The sequence below is a fragment of the Mobula hypostoma genome, assembly GCF_963921235.1.
Source record: "Mobula hypostoma chromosome 30 unlocalized genomic scaffold, sMobHyp1.1 SUPER_30_unloc_1, whole genome shotgun sequence".
NCBI lineage: Eukaryota > Metazoa > Chordata > Chondrichthyes > Myliobatiformes > Myliobatidae > Mobula > Mobula hypostoma.
The window spans coordinates 102,114-125,642 of NW_026948158.1; the positions used below are offsets into that span (position 1 = coordinate 102,114).

The 23,529-nt window shown below is 46.4% G+C and overlaps 1 protein-coding gene across 1 annotated transcript; it reads right to left on the reverse strand.

The window, feature by feature from the left end:
* Nucleotides 1-1,375: 1,375 nt before the first annotated feature.
* LOC134341316 (probable G-protein coupled receptor 139) lies at nt 1,376-15,087 on the reverse strand. Its single transcript, XM_063039201.1, has 3 exons — nt 14,990-15,087; nt 5,253-5,329; nt 1,376-2,277 (listed from the first exon to the last, which is right to left on the reverse strand). Exons 1-3 carry the CDS (start codon nt 15,085-15,087, stop codon nt 1,376-1,378), a joined length of 1,077 nt encoding a protein of 358 aa, XP_062895271.1.
* Between the last annotated feature and the right edge of the window lie 8,442 nt (nt 15,088-23,529).

Sequence of the window (23,529 nt, forward strand, 5' to 3'; positions counted from 1 at the left end):
AAAATTCGGTCAGTATTCATTTTTGTTACAGCTCAGGTTATTACATCTGCGTTCGCAAACAAAGGAGACTGCACACGTGTTAAAACAAAGCACTTTATTAGAACTCGCAGTTTTAGTACAGAAGGAAAACAAATATCTACAATAGTAGCAGTACATGAATCAAAATAATGCTGATCATCCACCACACACACAGCCCGATCTCAGTGTTCGAGGGATACAGAGATCCGACAATGTCATGCAGCCTGTTCTGTCCCTCCCCTTCTCCTTCTCCCTCTGTGTCTCTCCCTCTCTCCATCGCGATGTCTCATTACCTCTCTCCCACTCGCGATTACTCCTTCTCACGCTCATCCTCGCTCACGCCCTGTCCCTCCTGCGCTCTCCCTTGCACCCTCTTACTCGCGATGTCTCATTCACTCACTATCCTTCGCGCCCTCAGCCTTTGAGCTGTCTCCTTCTCCCGCTCCCTCCTTCACAGACTCATTGGCTCTCTCTCTCTGTCTCTCTCTCTCTCTCTCTCTCTCTCTCTCTCTCTCTCTCTCTCTCTCTCTCTCTCTCTCTCTCTCTCTCTCTCTCTCTCTCTCTCTCTCTCTCTCTCTCTGTCTCTCTGTCTCTCTCTCTGTCTCTCTCTCTCTCTCTCTCTCTCTCTCTCTCCCTCTCTCTCTCTCTCTCTGTCTGTCTGTCTGTCTCTCTCTCTCTGACCCTACATTACTGACAGTGCTGGAAGTGAAGGTAATGGCTGTTAGTTTTCAATTGTTAAGAAAAAAATCTGTCACATAAAGATAGTACAAGATGGCAATGAGGAGGGAAACTTCCAGGTCGAGAAGGAGGAGAAAAGAGATTGAAGGTTATGACGGGTTGTGACGGAAGCACGAGTGGTTGATACTGACGAAAACATTATCCAAGATCAGGCAGTTTTGTCAGAACCGGAAAACAGGGGAAACAGGTTGGCGTCAAGCTTCATCTTAACAGGGCGGACTTGAGGTGTAAATGGGGATTTCTCTGGGAATGTGAGGCCAGTGATGCCGTCGCGATCAGCTTTAAACAGCTGTCTTGTCAAACTAAGCAACACACACCAAATGGAAAAGAATAAACAGTTGACAGGTTTCTGATGAAGGGTGTCGGCCCGAAACGTCGACAGTTTACTCTTCTCCCTAGATGCTGCCAGACCTGCTGAGTTGCTCCAGCACTTTTAGTGAGAAACGTCATCAGGATCTGATTCTGTGTTTTTGTTTTGTTTTTAATGCGACCACCTGCTGATTCTCCCATGTTTGTTTTGTAACTCTGTTCATCCCATTGTTACCATTTACCCACAAGTGTGGAGGTAGAATAGGGCGTATGAAGGCAGGTATATTGTAATACTTTACAGTGTTTAGTTCTAACGTTTCATGAGTTTCAAAATCAGATTCAGTGGGTATTTCACCGCATTCCTTAGCTCCTCTCGGAATTTGCTCTGAGTCAGGACGTAAATACAGGTGTTGGTGCAGGAACTGAGAACCTGCAGCATTATCGATGCTTGGTCTGTGACGTAACGGGGATCCCTGACAGAATGAAGAAAACGTCCTGTAATCCGTCTATAGATAGAAAATACCACCAGTGTTCCCCACAACAATATGAAACTACCAGTTATGTTGAAGAGCAAAACGATGGATTTGCGTCGGTTCTCCATCTCCCGGTCCTTGTCACTCTCTCCACTCTTTTGTCCCCGGAGCCCCCTGCGGGCTCGACTGGCCGCTAGAATCCGCCTGACAGTCAGAATATTGCACAGCAACATCAGAATGAAAGGGACGCAAGGGCAGAAAATGCGGTGAAAAATGTAAAATGCGGCCCATGAGTGAGAGTTTGTGAAGCTCGGTGTTAAAATACAATACCAGGAAACACCATCAATTGCTTCCCCAGACTCGTACACAAAGCCCCAGGGGACAGTCTCCAAACAGGCCAGCACACTCACTGTCCCGATAACCACAGCCGCCGTTCTCTCGGTGCAATATTTTGTTTTCAGCTTCTCACAGCAAATTGCCACAAATCGATCGACGGTGAATGCGACGGTCAGCCAGACTGAAGTCGCAGTGCTCGCAAACATCAACCAGGTGACGAGTCTGCACACAGCAGTGATGAACAAGAATGATCGGGAAAAATAAATCCCAGCAGTCCGCTTCAGCAGCGGATTCGAAATAACGACCAGGAGATCGGCCGCTGCCATTCCCACCAGGTAGAGAGTGATACATTTGGAGAGACCGCACTTTCCCCGGGCCAGGATCACAATCGCCACCAAGTTCGCTGGAAGAGAGACAGGGAACAGCAGTTTGAGAAAATCTAAACACAAGCCGATCTGCAGTTTGAGCGGATCCTGTAATATTTCCACTTAATTGTTGAATTTAGCGGTGGGAGGGTTGAGAGAGGGGGCAGAGCTGTCAGAGACGGAGAAGGAATTTACACAGTAAAATAATTTCAATACGGATTACTTACTGATGACCGAAATGTGAAATGTCAGTGGAAAGGTTAAACTGGTTACCTACCTCCTCTTAGTCAGTACTGGATGGAACATTTTCCATCGGTGCCTTATGCGTTTCGTTCGGACACTGGTGGCGGGATCTTCCATTAGACAATCATCAACTTCCATGGCGATCCCTGTAAGTGACAGAACTGCCGAAGGACGGAACAAAAACAGGAAATGCTGGAAACGCTCATTCCGGTAAAACCGAATATGTGGGGGAGAAAAAACAGTGAAATTTTCTCTCCTCCGAACTGTCCTCGGATAGACCCCGGACACGTGCGTTAACTGGTTTCTTTTTCTGTACAACCTGCTTGGCGTTTCGTGTTTCCAGCATTCCCCGAGTTTGTTTCCTATTCCAGCTCCTGCCTTCTCACTCACTTTACAACAGAACATTGACTGATTTCTGACACAACATCACGACAGACATGACACCCCCCACTGAATCCATTGCAGATAAGCATGGGAGAGGAATTCAATGTCCAGCAGCAAACTCGATGCTGCAGTCAGATGTCTGTAACGGTGTCAGATGTAGATATAATAGAATACATTTCACAATATTCATAACTATGAAGCACCACGTCGCTTGTGATAATCTGCTCAACAAATATTTCATTGTGTTGTCCGTCAGTTATATTCAGTTCAGTTATATTGCACACAGTTATTAAAAATCTACAACAGGTTCGTGAAACATCATGGAACTCCTGACGTTGTCTAAAGCCTCACTGCCAGTCGATGGTTTGAACATTGCACCTAACTCAGTCAATCGCTCATATACAAATACGGACAATGATTTGGTAGAAAGTGCCCGGGCTGTTTCAACACAATATTCGCAAATTCAGTGCAGCTGCTACAGGACCAAAAATACAGAACCCCGAACATCCCATTATGGATCCCAAACCGTTGGTAGAACACTGCCTGACCCACTCAGTTCCACAGATGTTGGCGGATTCCCTGAATTCATGCAGACGTTTATTTTAGATCCTGATCCCAGAATCCATAGTCCCGGTGTTTCCATTCCAAAACTGAAATGCGGAATACTGGGACTGGAATGTGGTAGTGAAAGGAACAATCACAGCATTGGAAATAAACATTATTTCCCACCAACAGCAGCTGACACTGCGACTTACCGGGTATTCCGAAGGCTGAAATAATAGGATAGTAAATGTCTCGTATCCACCAGATGACTGGATACACCATTTCATGAGAATCTGTGATTCCTGTTGCTCCTGAATTCACAGCTCCGGCAGACACTGAGCTGATGCTTCACATCAACCCTGATTTATACAGAGGCTCAGTCTCCAGAGATCCGGTTATACACCTCACTAGCTTTCTCAGTTACAGTTACTTGAACAAACAATTTCAGTCTCTGATATACATATACTGTATACATCAAAATTATTTGGCATTACCTCAGTAGTGTCTCTGGTGGAAATAGGCCGGTCTCTTTAATGACAAAGACTGAACCTTATCATCGAACAGCTACATGTAGCGATTTCATTTTTGTTGACTAATTATTCAGTATTCAACGAAGACCAGCGACGCTGTCCGACCCCTACCTTTTTCTGTAGTTTCCCATTTTGATCTGTCCTTCCGTCATTCAGATTCGTCCTGGTCAATAAAGATACAATAAATAAAAAAGTCTGGATGAAAGCGATTAATGGACCACTTTGCTGAGGAAGAAACACGAGAAAATCTGCTGATGTTGGAAATCCAAGAGAACACACAAGAATTCTGCTGAGTTCCTCCAGCATTTTGTGTTTGATGTTTCTGATGCAGTAGTCTTTTGTACACATCTTAAATTTGGCAAAGGTCAAACGATAATTGAAAAGAAATGTGTTGTCGTGCAATAGAATGGGAAGACAGGTAAAATAATAAAAATAGTACTCGAAATTGGAAGAACAATAGATGCAGGATGACTAAAAGTGAACGAGAAAACGACGAGCGTGAGATACAGAGAGAGAACGAGAGAGAGAGAGAGAGAGAGAGAGAGAGAGAGAGAGAGAGAGAGAGAGAGAGAGAGAGAGAGAGATCAGACTGTGTGACATTGTCGGATCTGTGGTGCCCTCCAAAACTGAGATCGGCTTGTTTAATGGATGATACGTATTATTTTGATTTCTGTACTGCGAGGTACAAAATGAACACTCTGCATTCATTGACGTTCACTAAGGAGAAGGAGCTGGAGGAAAGCGAGATCGGGAAGCGGGTATGGTGACATTCACAGAAGTGTTGATCCTAAGGAAGAGATGTTGTTGGGTCTCTAAAAACGTATTAGGTGGGTAAATACTTTGGGGGAATGAGTCCACTGGGGGCCACAGACCACAGGCGGACAGGCATACAGATCGAACTGACATCATGGCCAACACACGCAGTGAGTTGAGGGGACTGTTCCTGTGCTGATCTGTTCACTGTAAATTGTTCACTGATTTGAGAAGAATGGACAAAGAATTAAAGGAGCATGTAAAGAAATTGTTATTTTTACACTGACTGTGGTTGTCATTTGGGGCACACTGCCTGCAGGGATGATGGGAATAGCCAATCAAATTGTTCATAGAGGAAATGGACAGGTCCTTCCGGGGAAATAACCCGTTGAGCTGTGGGAACAGAATTGGGAATGGGACAGTGGGAATGCTGTACTATAGACTTGACGTTCTTCAGTATAGAATTGATTGGTTGAACGTATTAGTGCATCCCCCAATGATCCTGCGTCCAATAATGATCTGAAACACTCAGTCTTGCTTCCAGGAAACATCTAATTTACCTGGATGTACAAGATAATTTTCTGCAATAATGAGGCACTCTGTCAAAACACTGGCACTGCAGTCCAAGCCCACTGAGCTGCCAGAGCACAACACTGGTCAGTGAGAGCACAGAGTAGTACGCGACTCTAATACAAGGACAGAGACTTAGGAGAATAATTTACTATTGATCCAGAGCAGGGCAGAATAGAAGAATAGACATCACAACAACCCCAGCACTGCTCTGTGGTGCCACAGATTTCAAGCACCAGCCCATTTGCTCTACAGATAAAGACATGAAAAACCCCGGATTGCACTGTAAATTCACAGCCGAACGCAGACCATACTCATCCCGTTGTGTACACCAGTCACCTGCAAAACTGCAAGAACACTGACCTGCACAAACCAGCTCTGGGCTGCATGGACACCGCCCGCTTTAGCTCCAGCACTGCACAGCAGGGAGGCGGACAAGTAGAAACCAAAAATGTACTGCAGGAACACAGACTGCTGCAACTCAGCATGGTGAGGAAGGCCAGGCTGAATCTTTGGTACAAACATGCCCTGCATAAGAGACTGTCCAAGAACAGTCAGTAGTGGACTACAGGGACAAAGAACTGCACAATATCTAGACTTTCACTTCCACGATACAGACCATTAGAACTGTCAGCACTGTGCAGTGAGCACACAGACATCTACACACCCGGCTCTCCACCGTTAAACTCCAGTACTATCCCAGCACTTCAAGGACAGAGGCCTGTACAACCCGAATAATGGACTACAATTTATGGACTCTATCTACCCCCTCCCTCCCAGTGGGCATCTTTCAGGATGTAACGGAGAATTGATAAAGTAGTATCTTGAGATGTTGTGTGTTTCAATTTCCAACTATTTTTAAAATGCCAGCAGGAGAAAGATGAACGGAAATGTAGGTGGGCTATTGGAAAGATGTAACAGCAACAGAGTAGTGTGTGACTATAATTTCCCCAATATTGACTGGAATTCTTTGAGTGTGGAAGTTTTGAGGAGCAGAATTTGCTGGCATCCTGGAACGATTTACCAGCATTTACAGCCCATACTCCCCAGTTTCAGCAGATTTACTATGTTGTGTAAAACTTAGACAAACTTCTGTAGGTGTATAGTGGAGAATATGCTGACTGGATACATCATGGTTTGGTGTGGAGGCACCAATGACGTTGAAAGCAATAGGAAATTAAATATTCAAGATGCGAATTCTGTCGTTTTCATGTCCCTCCGAGATTTGCTGACCGATTGCCGCCACTCCGAGCCAAGGTACAAATTAAACCACAGAAACAATAGAAACTACAACACAGAAACAGGCCTTTTGGCCCTTCTTGGCTGTGCCGAACCATTTTCTGCCTAGTCCCGCTGACCTGCACACAGACCATATCCCTCCATACACCTCCCATCTATGTATCTGTCCAATTTATTCTTAAATGTTAAAAAAGAACCTGCATTTACCACCTCGTCTGGCAGCTCATTCCATACTCCCACCACTCTCTGTGTGAAGAAGCCCCCCCTAATGTTCTCCTTAAACGTTTGCCCCCTCACCCTTAACCCATGTCCTCTGTTTTGTTTTTCCTCCCCTTGCCTCAGTGGAAAAAGCCCGCTTGCATTCACCCTATCTATACCCATCATAATTTTGTATACCTCTATCAAATCTCCCCTCATTCTTCTACACTCCAGGGAATAAAATCCTAACCTATTCAACCTTTCTCTGTAACTGAGTTTCTCAAGTCGCGGCAACATCCTTCTAAACATTCTCTGCACTCTTTCAACCTTATTTATATCCTTCCTGTAATTTGGTGACCAAAACTCAACACAATACTGCAGATTCAGTCTCACCAATGCCTCATACAACCTCATCATAACATTCCAGCTCTTATACTCAATACTTTGATTTATAAAGGCCAATGTAGCAAAAGCTCTCTTTACGACCCTATCCATGTGTGACGCCACTTTTAGGGAATTTTGTATCTGTATTCCCAAATCCCTCTGTTCCACTGCACTCCTCAGTGCCTTACCATTAACCCTGTATGTTTTACCTTGGTCTGTCCTTCCAATATGCAATATCTCACACTTGTCTGTATTAATCTCCATCTGCCATTCTTCCGCCCATTTTTCCAGTGGGTCCAAGTCCCTCTGCAGGCTCTGAAAACCTTCCTCACTGTCTACTACACCTCCAATCTTCGTATCATCAGCAGATTTGCTGATCCAATTTACACATTATCATCCAGATCATTGATATAGATGACAAATAACAATCAACCCAGCACTGATCCCTGTGACACACCACCAGTCACAGGCCACCACTCAGAGAAGCAATTCTCTACCACCACTCTCTGGCTTCTTCCATTGAGCCAATGTCTAATCCAATTTACCACCTCTCCATGTAGACCTAGCGAATGAACTTTCCTAACTAACCTCCCATGCGGAACCTTTCAAAGGCCTTACTGAAGTCCATGTAGACAATATCCACTGCCTTCCCTTCATCCACTTTCCTGGTAACCTCCTCGAAAAACTCCAATAGATTGGTCAAACATGATCTACAACGCACAAAGCCATGTTGACTCTCCCTAATAAGTCCCTGTCTATCCAAATGCTTGTAGATCCTGTCTCTTAGTAATCCCTCCAATAACTTACCTACTACCGACGTTAAACTTACTGGCCTATAATTTCCCGGATTACTTTTCGATCATTTTTTAAACAACGGAACAACATGAGCCACTCTCCAATCCTCCGGCACCTCACCTGTAGACAGCGACATTTTAAATATTTCTGCCAGGGCCCCTGCAATTTCAACACTAGTCTCCTTCAAGGTCCGAGGGAACACCCTGTCAGGTCCCGGAGATTTATCCACTTTAATTTTCCTCAAGACAGGAAGGACCTCCTCCTTTTCGATCTGTACAGTTTCCATGATCTCACTACTTGTTTCCCTTAATTCCATAGACTTCATGCCAGTTTCCTTAGTAAATACAGACGCAAAAAAACCTATTTAAGATATCCCCCATTTCCTTTGGCTCCGCACATAGGCGACCACTCTGATCTTCAAGAGGACCATTTTATCCCTTACAATCCTTTTGCTCTTAATATACCTGTAAAAGCTCTTTGGATTATCCTTCACTTTGACTGCCAAGGCAACCTCATGTCTTCTTTCAGCCCTCCTGATTTCTCTCTTAAGTATTTTCTTGCACTTCTTATACTCCTCAAGCACCTTATTTACTCTCTGCTTCCTATACATGTCATGCAACTCCCTCTTCTTCTTTATCAGAGTTGCAATATCCCTTGAGATCCAAGGTTCCTTATTCCTATTCAATTTGCGTTTAATCCTGACAGGAACATACAAATTCTGCACTGTCAAAATGTCTCCTTTGAAGGCTTCCCACCTACCGATCCCATCCTTGCCAGAGAACAACCTGTCCCAATCCACGCTTTTTAGATCCTTTCTCATTTCTTCAAATTTGGCCTTCTTCCAGTTAACAACCCCAACCCTTGGACCAGACCTATGCTTGTCCATGATCAAGTTGAAACCAATGGTGTTATGATCACTGGAACCAAAGTGCCCCCCTACACAGAATTCTGTCACTTGTCCTAACTCGTTTCCTAACAGGAGATTCAAAATTGCATCCCCTCTTGTTGGTCCCTCTATATATTGATTTAGAAAACTTTCCTGAAGACATTTTACAAATTCTAAACCACCTAGACCACTAACAGTATGCGAGATCCAATCAACATATGGAAAATTAATATCCCCAACCACCACAATTTTATGTTTCCTGCAGTTGCCTGCTATCTCTCTGCAGATTTGCTCTTCCACTTCTCGTTGACTATTGGGTGGTCTGTAATACAATCCCACTAATGTGGCCATACCTTTCATTTTTCTCAGCTCCACCCACAAGGACTCAGTAGACAAGCTCTCTAATCTGTCCTGCCTGAGCACTGCTGTAATATTTTCCCTAACAAGCAATGCCACTCGCCCACCTTTCATTCCTCTGCCTCGATCACATCTGAAACATCGGAACCCTGGAATATTAAGCTGCCAATCCTGCCCCTCTTGTAATCAAGTTTCACTAATTGCTACAACGTCATAAATCGACGTGTCAATCGACGCCATTAATTCATCCGCCTTCCCTGCAATACTCCTAGCATTGAAATATATACACCTCAGAAGATTTTTACCACCATCACAACCTTTCTATTAGCGGATTTGCTTGAACTTTTAACATCATTTATTTTCACCCCAGCCAGACTGTCATCTCTCGCACTCTGATTCCCTCCCCCTGCAAATCTGGTTTAAAGCCTCCCGAATAGCACTAACAAACCGCCCTGAAAGAAAATTAGTCCCCCCGTAGTTCAAGTGTAACCGTCTCTCTTGTACAGGTCCCACCTGCCCCAGAAGAGGTCCCAATTATCCTGAAATCTGAAACCCTGCTCCCTACACCAGTTCCTCAGCCACTTGTTCCTCCTCCAGAGCATCCTATTCCTACCCTCACTGGAATGTAGCACAGGTAGCAATACTGAGATTACCACCCTCGAGGTCCTGCTTTTCAACTTCCTACCAAGCTCTCTATACTCACTCTCCAGGACCTCCTCACTCTTCCTTGCTATGTCATTGGTACCGATGTGCAACACGACATCTGGCTGATCACACTCCTACTTCAGAATGTCATGCAATCGATCAGAGACATCCTTGACCCTGGCACCCGGAAGGCAACAAACCATCCTGGATTCTCTGTCACGACCACAGAACCTCCTATCTGCACCTCTAACTATCGAGTCCCCTATCACTAGCGCTCTCCTCTTTTCCCCCCCCCCCCTCCCTTCTGCACTGCAGAGCCAGACTCAGTGCCAGAGATCCGGCTACTGCAGCTTGTCCCAGGTAAGTCATTTCCCCCCCACCACCACCACCACCCCCCAACAGTACCCAATGCGTTATACTTGTTGTTGAGGGGACTGGCCACAGGGGAACCGTGCTCTGCCTGCCCTTTCCTCTTCTCTCGCGTGACAGTGACCCAATTTCCTGTCCTCTGCTCCTTTGGCGTAACTACCTCCCTGTAGCTACTATCTATAATCTGCTGATTTTCCCGAATGATCCGCAGGTCATCCAGCTCCTGCTCCAGTTCCCTAACGCGGTTTGTTAGGAGCTGCAGCTGGATGCACTTCTTGCAGGTGTCGCTGTCAGGGACACCGGAGGGATCCCTGACTTCCCACATCCTGCAAGAGGAGCATTCCAACATCCTGCCTAGCATTCTCTCTACGCTAGACAATCTGAATAAAAAAACATACCGGAACCTACCCTGGCCTCTGCCTGTTCTTCTCGAAGCCTGTTTGAGCCAAAGCCGTCCCACTCTGACTCAGTCAACTGCGACGATGACCGCTGTATATGGTGGTCTGCCTTATAAACCTTAGCGCGCTACGTCACGCGCCTGCGCAGTGCAGACTCTTCTCCCCCAGCAGTTTTTAGAAAAAAAAACACTTTTTCTACCCGAATTCTTCCACTCTCTTCTTCAACTGCTTCGGCTGTCATCTTTTGGTCTTTGTCGTCTCGTTTCCAGCTGAGTGGATCCGACCGCTTTCCATTGCTCCGAGTGGGGAATTCTGTCTCTTCGTGTCTAGCTGAGTGATTGCCGGCCGCTTGCCGCTTCCCGCTTCATGAGCTACTCCGTGTCAAGACTAGAACGGTCTGTTGTTGTTTGGTTTCGGCGTCTCGTATCCATCTGAGGAGTTTCGGCCATTTGCGGCTACTCTGAGTTGGATATTCTGTCTCTTCGTTGTTCAAGTCATGTCCAAGTCCAGGCTCTCTGTTCCAGTCCAAATCCAAGTCCAGGCTCTGTGTCCCAGTTCAAGTCCAAGTGCAGTATCTGTGTTCCAGTCCACGTCCAAGTCCAGGCTCTGCGTTCCATTCCAAGTCCAAGTCCAGGCTCTGTGTTCCAGTCCAAGTCCAAGTCCGGGCTCTGTGTTCCAGTCCAATTCCAACTCCAGGCTCTGTGTTCCAGTCGAAGTCCACGTCCAGGCTCTGTGATCCAGTGCAAGTCCAGGTCCAGTCTCTGTGTTCCAGTCCAAGTCCAAGTCTAAGCTCTGTGTCCAAATCCGAGTCCAAGTCCAGGCTCTGTGTTCAGGCCCGAGTCAGGTTAAGGCTCCGTTTCCAAGTCCGAGACCAAGTCCCGGTTCCGTGTCCAAGTTTCTACACCCGGCTCCATGTTCAAGTTTCCAGTCCCTGCTCTCTGTCCAGGTTCCGGGTCCCAGCTCCGTGTCCAGGTTCTGAGTCCCAGCTCCGTGCCCAAGTTCCGAGTCCCAGCTCCGTGTCCAGGTTCGGAGTCCCAGCTCCGTGTCTAGGTTCAGTGACCCAGCTCCGTGTCCAAGTTCCAAACCCCGGCTCCGTGCCCAGGTTCCTCCTGTTTGTCGTCCTACGTTCACGTCCATATAAGCATCTAATCCACGCTTCATTTTTTTCCTGGCAACTATTAATAAAAACGCACTTCCGTTAATGCTACTCACGTGTCTGTGTCCTGCTGTTGTCTCTGCTTTCCAATCGCAGTACACATTGGAACAGAAAGCATGTAGCCTTTGTGAGAGAGAGGATAGGCAAGTGACAGAGATGGATGCGCAGAGACCGATGGTTCGAGATGTGTCTATTTTAATGCAAGGAGTATCATGAACAAAGCGAGTGAGCTTAGATCGTGGATCAGTTCTTGGAGCTATGATGCTGTGGCCATTACAGAGACTTGTATGGCTCAGGGGCAGCAATGGATACTTAAAGTAATATATTCCAAATAAGAAGGAATTTTCAATTGGAAGAAGGACACTACCGTGACTGACAAGTGAAATCAAAGCCTAAGTAAAAGCAAGGAGAGCATACAAGGAAGCCAGAGCTAGTGTGAAGATAGAGGATTGGGGAGCTTTTGAAAACTTGATAAGCGAAACTAAGAAGGTCATTCAGAAGGAAAAATAATTACGAGAGGAAGCTGGTGACGAATAAAAAGGAATATACTAAAAACATTTTTGAAGTATATAAAGGGTAAAAGAGGGTCGAGGGTAGATATAGGACCAATACAAAATGACGCTGGAGATTCTGTAATAACAGATGCGGAGATGGTAGAGAAACTGAATGTTTATTTTGCATAATTCTTCACAGTGGAAGTGTACCGGACATTCAAGAGTGACAGGGAAGTGAAGTTTTGCAGTGAAAATTACGACGGAGAAAAGTGCTCAGGAGATTTAATGGTCTGAGGGTGGATAAATCTCCTGGACCTGATCAAATGTACCCTCGGGTTCTGAAGGAAGTAGCTGGAGAGATTGCAGAGGCATTAACGATGATCATACAAGAATCGATAGATTCTGGCATTGTACGAGATGACTGGACAATTACAACTGTTACTCCGCTATTTAAGAAGGGAGGGCGTCATCAGGAAGGAATCTTTAGACCTGTTATCCGAACATCAGTGCTTGGGAAGCTGTTGAAATCTATTGTTAGGAATGAGATTATGGAGTACATGGAGGGACATCACAAGATAGGACAAAGCCAGCATGGTTTCCTGAAAGGAACATCTACTGCAATCCTCTGAAGAAGTTATAAGTATGGTAGACAAAGGGGATGCAGTAGACGTGGTGTACTTGGGTTTCCGAAAGGCGTTTGACAAGCGCACATGAAGCTCTTAGCAAGATAAGAGCCCATAGAACTAAATGGAAGTTACTTGATTGGGCGTAGCATTGACTGGCCGGCAGAAAACAGAGAGTGGGAATAAAGGGATCCTATTCTGGATCGCTGTCGGTTACCATTAGAGTTCCAGCAGAGTCGGTGTTGGGACCACTGCTTTTTACGATGTACGCCAACGATTTATACTACGGAATTAATGGGTTTGTGGCTAAATTTGCCGATGATACAAAAAGAGGTGGAGGAACGGGTAATGTTGATGAAACAGAGAGCCTGCAGAGAGACTTCGATAGTTTAGGGGAATGGGCAAAAACGTGGCAAATGAAGGAAAATGTTGGAAACTGTGTGGTCATGCGCTTTGGTGGAAGAAATAAACGGGCAGACTATTATTTAGATGGGTAGAGAATTGAAAATGCAGAGATGCAAAGGGACTTGGGAGTCCTTGTGCTAAATGACCTAAAGGTTAACCTCCAGGTTAAATCGGTTGTGAAGAACGCGAATGGAATGTTGGCATTCATTTCCAGAGGTATGGAATACAAGAGCAGGGATGTGATGGTGAGGATCTATAAGGCACTCGTGAGACCACACTTAGGGTATTGTATGCAGTTTTGGGCTCCTTATTAGAGAAACAATATATTTACATTGAGAGGGTTCAGAGAAGATTGAGGAAAATCATTCCAGGAATGAAAGGGTTAACGTATGAGGAACGTCTCGAAGCGCTTGAGCTGTATTCCCCAGCGTTCAGGAGAGTGAGGAGGGCTGGGATCTTATAGAAACATTTCGAATGTTAACAGGCCTGAAGAGATTAGATATGGCAAAGTGATTTCCCATGGTAGGGGATTCTAGAGCAAGAGGGCACGACTTCGGGATTGAAGGACGTCCTTTAAGTCATGAGATTCCTTTAGTCAGGGGGTGGTAAGTCTGTGGAATTTGTTGCCACTAGCGGCAGTGGATGACAAGTCAGTGGGTGTATTCAAGGCAGATATAGATAAGTTCTTGATTATTCAGGGCATCATAGGGTATAGAATCAAAGCAGGGAGTGGGGATGACTGGAAGAATTGGATCAGCGCATGATTGAATGGCAGAGCAGACTCTATGTACCGAATAGCATACTATTGATTTTATATCTTATGGTCTTATTGTCTCATGTTCCTAGACTGCCAGGCTTCAGATGTTTCAGAAAGGATGTTTCAGGGAGGCAGAAGAGGTCGGATCGAGGCACTGCTAATTAGAGATAGTATCACAGCTGCAGAAAAGGAGGAAGTCATGGAGGGCTTGTCTACTGAGTCTCCGTGGGTGGAATATAGTAACAGGAAGGGGTCAATAACTCTACTGGGTGTTTGCTTGTTTTTTTTATGCATATATATATAGATCATCCAATAGTAACAGGGACATCGAGGAGCAGGTAGGGAGACATATTCTGGAAAGGTGTAACAAATAATGGTTGACGTAGTGGGAGATTTTAATTTGCCCAATATTGATTGGCATATCCCTCGTGCTAGGTGTTAAGATGGGGTAGAGTTTAAGTGTGTTCAGGAAGGTTACCTGTCACAATATATAGATAAGCCTACAAGAGGAGTGGCTGCACTTGATCTGCTGTTGGTAAATGAACCTGGTCAGGTGTCAGGTATCTCAGTGGGCTGTGCTGGGAGCAAGAGTGGACCAAACTGCAAGACTCAAACACATCATGTGAGGTTCACTTATATTCAGTTTATTGCTCGATGCAAAGCAGAAGCAGGAATAGTGAACTGGACAAGGACTCAGGCCTGAGACAAGGCTGGGAATAAGGGTCTGGGATAGGAGTCGGAATCACGGACCGCCAGGGCCAGGACTTGGAGCCTACGGAGCCAGGAAATCTTTTCATTCACAGGACAGACTCAGACACAGGACATAAAACACAGAGCCGGGAATCCTCCGTAGATACATGACGGAGTCGGGACTCCTCTGGACACAGGTTCAGGACCATTCCAGGATACAGGGCCGGGATCCCTTTTTGACGCACGACATGGATACGGACACCACACAACAATGGACAGAACTATAACTGGGCTCAAGTCCGCTCCAAGCCGCGGCGAGCTCATGACTCACCACAGCGGGTTAACTTTGACTGACCCGTACTGACAAGGGAAGGCGGCTTGTTCGCACTTGCTCTGGGAGGAGACTAGGCTTGCTCCGCCAGATGACATGGGCTCGCAGTACCTTTGCTGACTTTGCAAAAGCTCTGGCGCCGAACGGCTGAAAGCCGGAGACTATAAACTGCCGGTTCAGCCGAGAGGAAATTATCTTCAAACACCAAGCCCGAGGGACACGGGAAAACTGGGAACCAAAGGGAAAGAGGGAGTCAACGGTCCGGATCGTAACATAAACAAAGTAATTTTAAAGGGACCCCGATCCGGACCATGATAGTGGGAGAGCATTTTTGAGGCATTGATCACAATGTTATGTCCTTTACCATAGCATTGGAGAGGAATAGGAACAGACAAGTTACGAAAGCATTTAACTGGAGTAAAAGGGAAATATGAAGCTATCAGGCAGGGACTTGGAAGCATAAACTGGGAACAGAGTTCTCAGGGAAATGCATTGCAGAAATGTGGGAAAAGTTCAGGGGACACTTGTGTGGCGCTCTTCATAGATAGGATCCAATGAGACAGAGAAGAAATGCTACGGTACAGGAACCATGGTGTACACATGATGAAAATATAGTCAAGAAGAAAAGAAAGGCTTAAGAAATGTTCAAAAAACTAGGTATTGATAGAGATATATAAAATTTTAAGGCTAGCAGGAAGGAGCTTGAGAACTGAAATTTGGAGAGCCAGAATGGACCACGAAAAGGCCTTGGCGAGCAGTTTCAGGAAAACACTAAGGCATTCGACAAGTACGTGAAAGGTGGGAGGATAAGATGTGAGAACATAGGACAAATGAAGCGTGACAGTGGAAAAGTCCGGGCGGAACCAGAGGAGACAGCACAGGTAGTTAATGAATACTTTGCTTTAGTATTCACTATGGAAAAGGACCTTGGCTATTGTATGGATTTCAACAAGGCATTTGATAAAGTAGCCCATGCAAGGCTTACTAAGAAAGTAAGGAGACGTGGGATGCAAGGAGACATTGCTTTGTTGATCCAGAATTGGCTTGCCCACAGGAGGCAAACATTTGTTGTAGAGGGGTCATATTCAGATTGGATATCAGTGACCAGCGATGTACCTCAGATACCTTTTTCTGGGACCCCTTCTCATCGTGATTTTTATAACTGACCTTGATGAGGAAGTGGAGGAATAAGTTACTAAATTTGCTGATGACACCAATGTTGGGGGCATTTTGTATGGTGTGGAGGCTGTCTGAGTTTAAATCGGGACATCGATAGGATGCAAAGCAGGGCTGAAAAGTGGCAGCTGAAGTTTAACATACTGCCATGGTCCCGTATGGCTATTCCCCATCTTGATATTACCCCCTTAAATTGGCCTTAATCCCCTCGTCTGATGTTCAATCATTCCCAGTTCCACTAACTATAACACACCTGGTTCCCATCAGCGAACATAGAATAAAACTCGGGCGGCACAACCATGCTTTGGCAGTTCGTTGGTCGACTCTCGTGTGAGTAAATCTCGTTTCCTGATTGCTTGGGACTGTCAGTTCTCAGCTCCGCATCATTTCCTGTATACTCTGCGTAAACCTTGTCTCTGTGTAAAGACTCTCCTGGATACCGGTTCCACTTTCGCGGCGGTGATGACGCCTCACAACTCCGCCTCCGAGCCTGTGTCCTGCACTTGGGTTCGTCCTCAGCCACGTCCTTGCAACAGAACGAACTGGCCAGAATGAACCCAGCGGACACTGACCCCGTGTAACAGGACCATTCCAGCCAGGGCCACCTTCTGGGCGCCCACGATCAGCTGCTCAGAGAGGTCACGGAAAAGCTTCGTGCGCTGTTCACGAATATGAGGAAGGTCAGTGAGCAGCTTCACAGGTTATCCGTATCCATTACTCCGTCCCTTCCAAAAACCCCGACTGGCCAAACCGCACAGTCTGGGATGGCTGCGTCCTTTGTATTGGCAACACAATCCTCTCGAGGGCCGTACGTACCCGCACCGGAACCCTACACTGGGGACCTAGGGAAGTGTCCGGCCTTCTTATTACAATGTTCTTTGTTCTTTGAGCAGCAGCCACGTACGTACACCTCGAACAGATCAAAGGTTGCATTCATCATGGGGCTGTTACTAGTGGATGCCTCAGCATTGGCCACCGCGATCTGTGACAGCCGAACAGAGGTGTGTTCCTCCTTTCCCTCCTTCGGCTCCAAAATGAGGAAGGTCTTTGAACAGCCTGTTCACGGTAAGGACGCCGCTAAGCGCTTGCTAACTTTCTATGAATGTTCGCGAAGCGTAGCAAAATACTCCATCGAGTTCCGAACATTAGCGGCCGACTCTTGGTGGAATGACGAGACACTACGGGAACTGTTCCGAAACCGCCTCTCAGATAAGATAAAAGATGAACTGTCAGCGAGGGATGACGCGGACAGCTTGGACTCTCTGATCTCTCTAGACACCAGGCTCGATAATCGACTTCGAGATAGTCTGAGAGAAAAGACCAGACGCCGCTCTCCTCGGGTCAGCCCACGCCAACCTACCATCTTCAGCCAGCCTCCCCTCCCCGGCCGCTCCAAGAATAGCTCCTGCTCCGACCATCCCCACTAACCTGGGGGAGGAACCGTTGTAGCTGGGACGGAATCGTCTCTGCCCTGCCGAACGACTTCGGAAGCGGAGAGCTGGGGATTCTTACTATTGCGGCCAGCCTGGACATTTCCGGGATCCCTCTCCTCTGCGGCCAAAATGGAGTACTCACCAGTAGAAAGGGAGACCCTGGTGAGCCGGACCACACTTCCTTCAGTGCCCCAGACCCGGATGCAGATCCCGGCTGCCGTGATTTGTCAACACCTGCTCTTGTCCCTATCTGTCTTAGTGGATTCCGGTGCCGAGGGAAATCTCCTGGACGAGGACATAGCCTCGGGGACCGGAATACCTCGGGAGCCGTTAAGCAGCACTCTGGAGGTCCGGGCACTGGACCGAAAATTTCTGGCTCGGGTTACCCACTGACCTTGATTCCGTCGGGAAAAAAAAATCGAGAGGAGGTACGATTTAATCTCATTATTTTCCTTAAACCCCTGTAGTTCTAGGATATCCCTGGCTGAACCACCACAACCCCTATATCGACTGCTCTACCGGGAGGATAGCCAACAGGAGCCTGTTTTGACACGACACCTTTCTGCGGTCGGCTCCAACCCCTAGGGAGGCTATCGCGACCCCGCCTGTATTGGAACCTCTCGACTTGTCCGGAGTCCCCGCAGAATAGCATGACCTGGGACAGGTATTCAGCAAACCTCGGGCTCTTTCCCTGCCCCCGCACCGCCCGTATGATTGCGCTATCTTCCTGCTCGCCGGGGCCTCTTTACCTACCAGTCGTCTTTATAACTTATCCCGACCCGAGAGAGAGGCCATGGAGAAATGCATTAGCGAGTCCCTCGGGGCGGGCATTATACGACCTTTATCCTCGCCGGTAGGTGCCGGTTTCTTCTTTGTAGAGAAGAAGGATGGGTCGGTTCGTCCTTGTATTGATTACCGAGGCGTAAACAATATAACAGTTAAAAATAAGTACCCACTACCCCTGAATAACTCGCATTTGTATCACTTTCCAGAGCCACCATCTTCTCGAAGTTGGACCTTCGTAGCGCCTACCATCTAGTCAGGATGAGGGAGGGAGCCGAGTAGAAGACGGCCTTTAATGCACGTTTGGGCCAACTTGAATACTTGGTCATGCCATTTGACCACACCAATGCCCCGCCGTTTTTCAAGCCCTAATCAGTGATTTGCTGAGGGACTTCATTAAACGCTTTGTGTTCGTCTACCTAGATGATATCTACATATTTTCTAGCAGCCCCCAGAAACACTTTCACCTTGTACGTCTAGTCCTCCAGACACCGTGGGAGAAGAAGTTATTTGTCGATGCCAAGAAATGTGAGTTCCATGTCCCTCTGGTCATCTTCCTGCGCGACATCATCGAGAGCGGGCAGGTGAGGGCAGCTCCCTATAAGATCCGGGCGTTGGAAGAATGCCCCAGACCCACGACTCGCAAGCAACTTCAGCGGTTTTGGTGGTTTGCAAACTTTTATCGTCGTTTTATCAGGGATAACAGTCATGTGGTGGCGCCCCGTACCCGATTTAACTCGCCTACCAGATCTTTTTTGTTGGGGTTCCGAGGCTGACTCGGCATTCACTGGCCTGAAGAAGCGGTTCAGCTCACAAGAGCCCGAGCTATTTCACCTCCCCAATGTCCAATGGACTGAGCGCTTCAACACAGAATACTTTGTCCTCTTTTATTTGTCTTTTTGAGACAATATTCAGCTTGAAGAATGCAGTAAAATTTGTGTCTCCCGTCGGGGAATTGAACCCCGGTCTCCCGCGTGACAGGCGGGGATACTAACCACTATACTAACAACGAATTGGTCTTGGTATCTGAATATATAGTATTCTGGTTTTGTAATGCGACGGGCAGGAAACGATGTGTAGCTCTTCGAATTTTGAAGGGATTCTATTTACTTCAGTCCGATTCCGGGTGAATTATCTGGGTGTTTTGTATCTCCGGTCTGTGGGAGGAAGGCGACCACAACTTGACATAGCAGGAACTGCATCAGAGTGACCAGATTCAGAAAGCAGTGCCAGCCACAGTCATAGACCACTGGAGACGATTCAGGACACGAGTCTCCCTCAGGATGATTGAACGATGGTGATATAATGGTGAACATATCTGTCTTCTAGGCAATTGATGTGGATTCGATTTGCGATCATCGTAGTTAATCGACCTTTAATATCCTTTCATCGAAACTATCAGATGTAAACCTCTCATCGATCCCGATCCGTGCAGACTTCGAGAGTCCGAGTGGCCTAACCTGCCAACTCGCGTACGAATTCCCCAAATTATTTAAATCGAAGAGTGTAGAATTATTGTTCACCCTGGGCTGTCCAGTGGATCAAGGGAGGATTTCCTATCTTTCACATTTTTCCCGATGAACCGACCAGGGTAGCTTCCTGCTGTCGCTATAAATCAGATTCTCACAACAAACTAGGACACACGAAAACATGTCGGATGATGTGTTCACACTGAGTGTTCTCAATCTACTCGCCACTCTCTCTGTCTATTTATACCCTGAGCGATCCCTCTCTCCAATACACGATTAAATTAAACCCTTTAATGCGATTAACAAATGTAATATAGAATCACAAGCGTCACACGTCAGGACAGTTTCCTACTATTCTGAACGGCCCCGTTAATTTGATATGACCTGCAAAGATCTCCGTCATCTCCAGCGCTCCATGGAAACGCCCGGAGTCTATCCAGCCTCAGTTTATACCGGAACTCTCCATCTCAGGCAAAATCCTTGCGAACATCCTTTGCATTCAACGCTTAAGTTAGTTTACAGAGTGCCCAGAGGTTTCGATTCTCGAATCCGCGGTAAACTTGACAAGTCGTAGATGGTTCTACCGAATGGACGACCATGGGCCCAGCGCGCTCCCGCTGCGCCACTCTGCTGTTGGCTGAACGTGGTGCTGAGCTGCTCCGTTGTGGACGCTTCCCATTCTTTTCCTTCATTTTTATTTGTCGATTCTTTGCTGACGTCACATCGTTCCCCTTACGAGCTGCTGTTTGGTGATTTAATTCCTCGCCTGTCTCTCTGCCCGTGACTCTGTCTGTCATTCAGTGCTTGCTTCCTCCTGCCCCGTCCTGTTATTATCTCTGTGCTCCGACCCTTCCGGAGGCCTCGTTCACGACATGTCAGCCGTGAATGTGTTTTTCGTTATTTAATGAGTCCGGTTTCAGTGGCCCTGCTGTCACACATTCAGTTATTCTTCCACTGTGTCTCTTCCGCCTTCTCTCTCTTTGCCTCTGGGTTGTTCATTGGGACAAACAGCAATGGTTCGAACAATGGACACCAGCTGAGTTGCAGCCGAGATTATCGGAGGACACTATTATTGGGTATTTTGAACTTTATGATGTCTTGACTCACACCGAGGTGGGTTAATTTATTGTATCGAGAAGTCTCGTTAACATCTCAGCCCCGTATAGGCAATTGAATAAATAACAAACTCAAAATGGTCGCGGCAGATCCGGCTGCTGTGCTTTTCTCCCCTGTTGATGTGAAAACTGTGGTCCGAGGCTCTGGGGCTGCGCCCGATGCTCCGGGAGGAGATCTGTGACCCAGTCTGTTTCGAGATGTTGTTAGCTTGCTTCTCTTGTTTGCATGACGTGTTTTTTTCTTTCTCTCTTTCTCTGCGCAGTGGTTTTTAGTGTTTTTGTTTTAATTGGGTTATTCGAGTTTCTTGTTTTGTGGCTGCCTGGATAAAGGCAAATCTGAAAATAAATATGTTTTGAATAGTTGAATCATTACTCATTAATAGAATCTGCCTCTATCGCCCTCTGAGAAAGGGAGATCCGGACAACCCCGCTCGCTTGCCGGTAGTCAGGGGACCCTACCTGAGGAAGGATACCTTTAATGACCGAGTGGATGTGGCAAAGGAACACTAGATTTGCCCAGTCAGGAGACCATAGTCATTGATCGCCGATACTCTCTGGAATAATCTAACTTCTTTCCACACTCACTGAACCCTGAGATTTGGAATTGTGAAGATGTGCGGCTCAACAGGAAAGCAGTTTAGCCCATGTTGGCGGCAGATGATCTCTCGAATGTGAAGAGTGGCTCAACCGATAGAATTTCCAATGAACGCCCTGTATTCATAACAAGACCCTTGAAGCGCAACACAATAAAGAGTTTTCTTTTCCTTATTCCATAGTTTCATCACGAGAGGGGGACACAAATAACACTTTGGTAGAAGGAATAAAGACATTTCAAATTAGGTGGACACGGATTACACTGAGAGGACCCGCCTCAATGAACGCCTAATCACTCGGCCATGACAACTGCTACCACACAGCTAGTGAGGCAGACAGACATTTTTTTCATGATACCTCATCACCATGTCCCGGGTCGATTCGGCTCAAAATCAACGCTGAGGGTCAGAGAATCTGAACTGACATCCTCTCCACATCCACTCTATACAGGCCTTTCAATATTTGATAGGTTTCCATGAGATCCTCACTCATTTTTCTGAATTCCAATGAGTAGAGACTTAGAGCCATCAAATGCTCCTGGTAGCTACACCATTTCATTCCGGGATCATTCTCGTGAGACTCCCCTGGGTCCACTCCAATACCAATGCATCCTATAACAGAAATGGGGCCCACAATTGTCTACAATGCTCCAAATGAATCTGATCAATGTCTAACAATACATCTTCATTATATCCTTGCTTCTAGATGTTAGTCCTGGTGGAATGAATGCTAAAATTTTATTTGCCTTCCTTACCACCAACTCAACCTGCAAATTATCCTTTAGGAAATCCTGCACGAGAACTCAACAGCACATTTTCACGTCTGATTTCTGAATTTCCTCCTCATTTGGGAAATAGTCCATACTTTTATTTCTTCTATCAATATGCCTGACCATAGATTATCGTACTCTGTATCGCACCTTCCACTTAGTTGCCCATTCTCCAAGACCTTCTGCAGACTTCCTGCCTCATCAATAGTACCAGCCCCTCCATCTAATTTTCTATCACATACAAAACCATGAATTTCGTCATCCAGATCATTGACAGATGAGGTACAAAGCTGAGACCCCTCCAGAACACACGTGGTTACTGACAAACGGCTCAGAATTCCAAATTCATTCCCATACTTTACCTCACACCAATCGCCAATATATTCTCGATGCTCGTATCTTTCCTGCAATAGCATGAGCTCTAATTTTGTTTCACAACCTTTTTTTGCGTCACTTGACGAAGGCTTTATGAAAATCCAAGTTAGCAACACCCACTGACTCTCCTTTCTCTATCTTGTCTGCTATTTCTCCAAAGAAATCCAAGAGATTTGTGTGGCCAGATTTCTCTTTAAGAAAACCATGTTGGCTGGACTATTTTATTAGACGCCTGAAAGCACATCCTTACGAATGGACACCAGCATTTTACCGAAATAAAATCCACGCCAACCGGTCCGTAATCTCCTGTCTTTTGTAAACGTAAAATTACTTCTGCAATTTTCCTGTCGTCTGAACCATTCCAGAACCCAGTCATTCCTGAATAATCAGTATTAACGCTTCCATGATATCGTCACCCATTTTTTTCATAAACCTGCGATGTAGTCCATCTGGTCCAGGTGACATCTGGAATTTCTAACATACTGCTGGTACAGAAACATAGAAACATAGAAACATAGAAAATAGGTGCAGGAGTAGGCCATTCGGCCCTTCGAGCCTGTACCGCCATTTATTATGATCATGGCTGATCATCCAACTCAGAACCCCGCCCCAGCCTTCCCTCCATACCCCCTGACCCCTGTAGCCACAAGGGCCATATCTAACTCCCTCTTAAACATAGCCAATGAACTGGCCTCAACAGTTTGCTGTGCCAGAGAATTCCACAGATTCACCACTCTCTGTGTGAAGAAGTTTTTCCTAATCTCGGTCCTAAAAGGCTTCCCCTCTATCCTCAAACTGTGACCCGTCGTTCTGGACTTCCCCAACA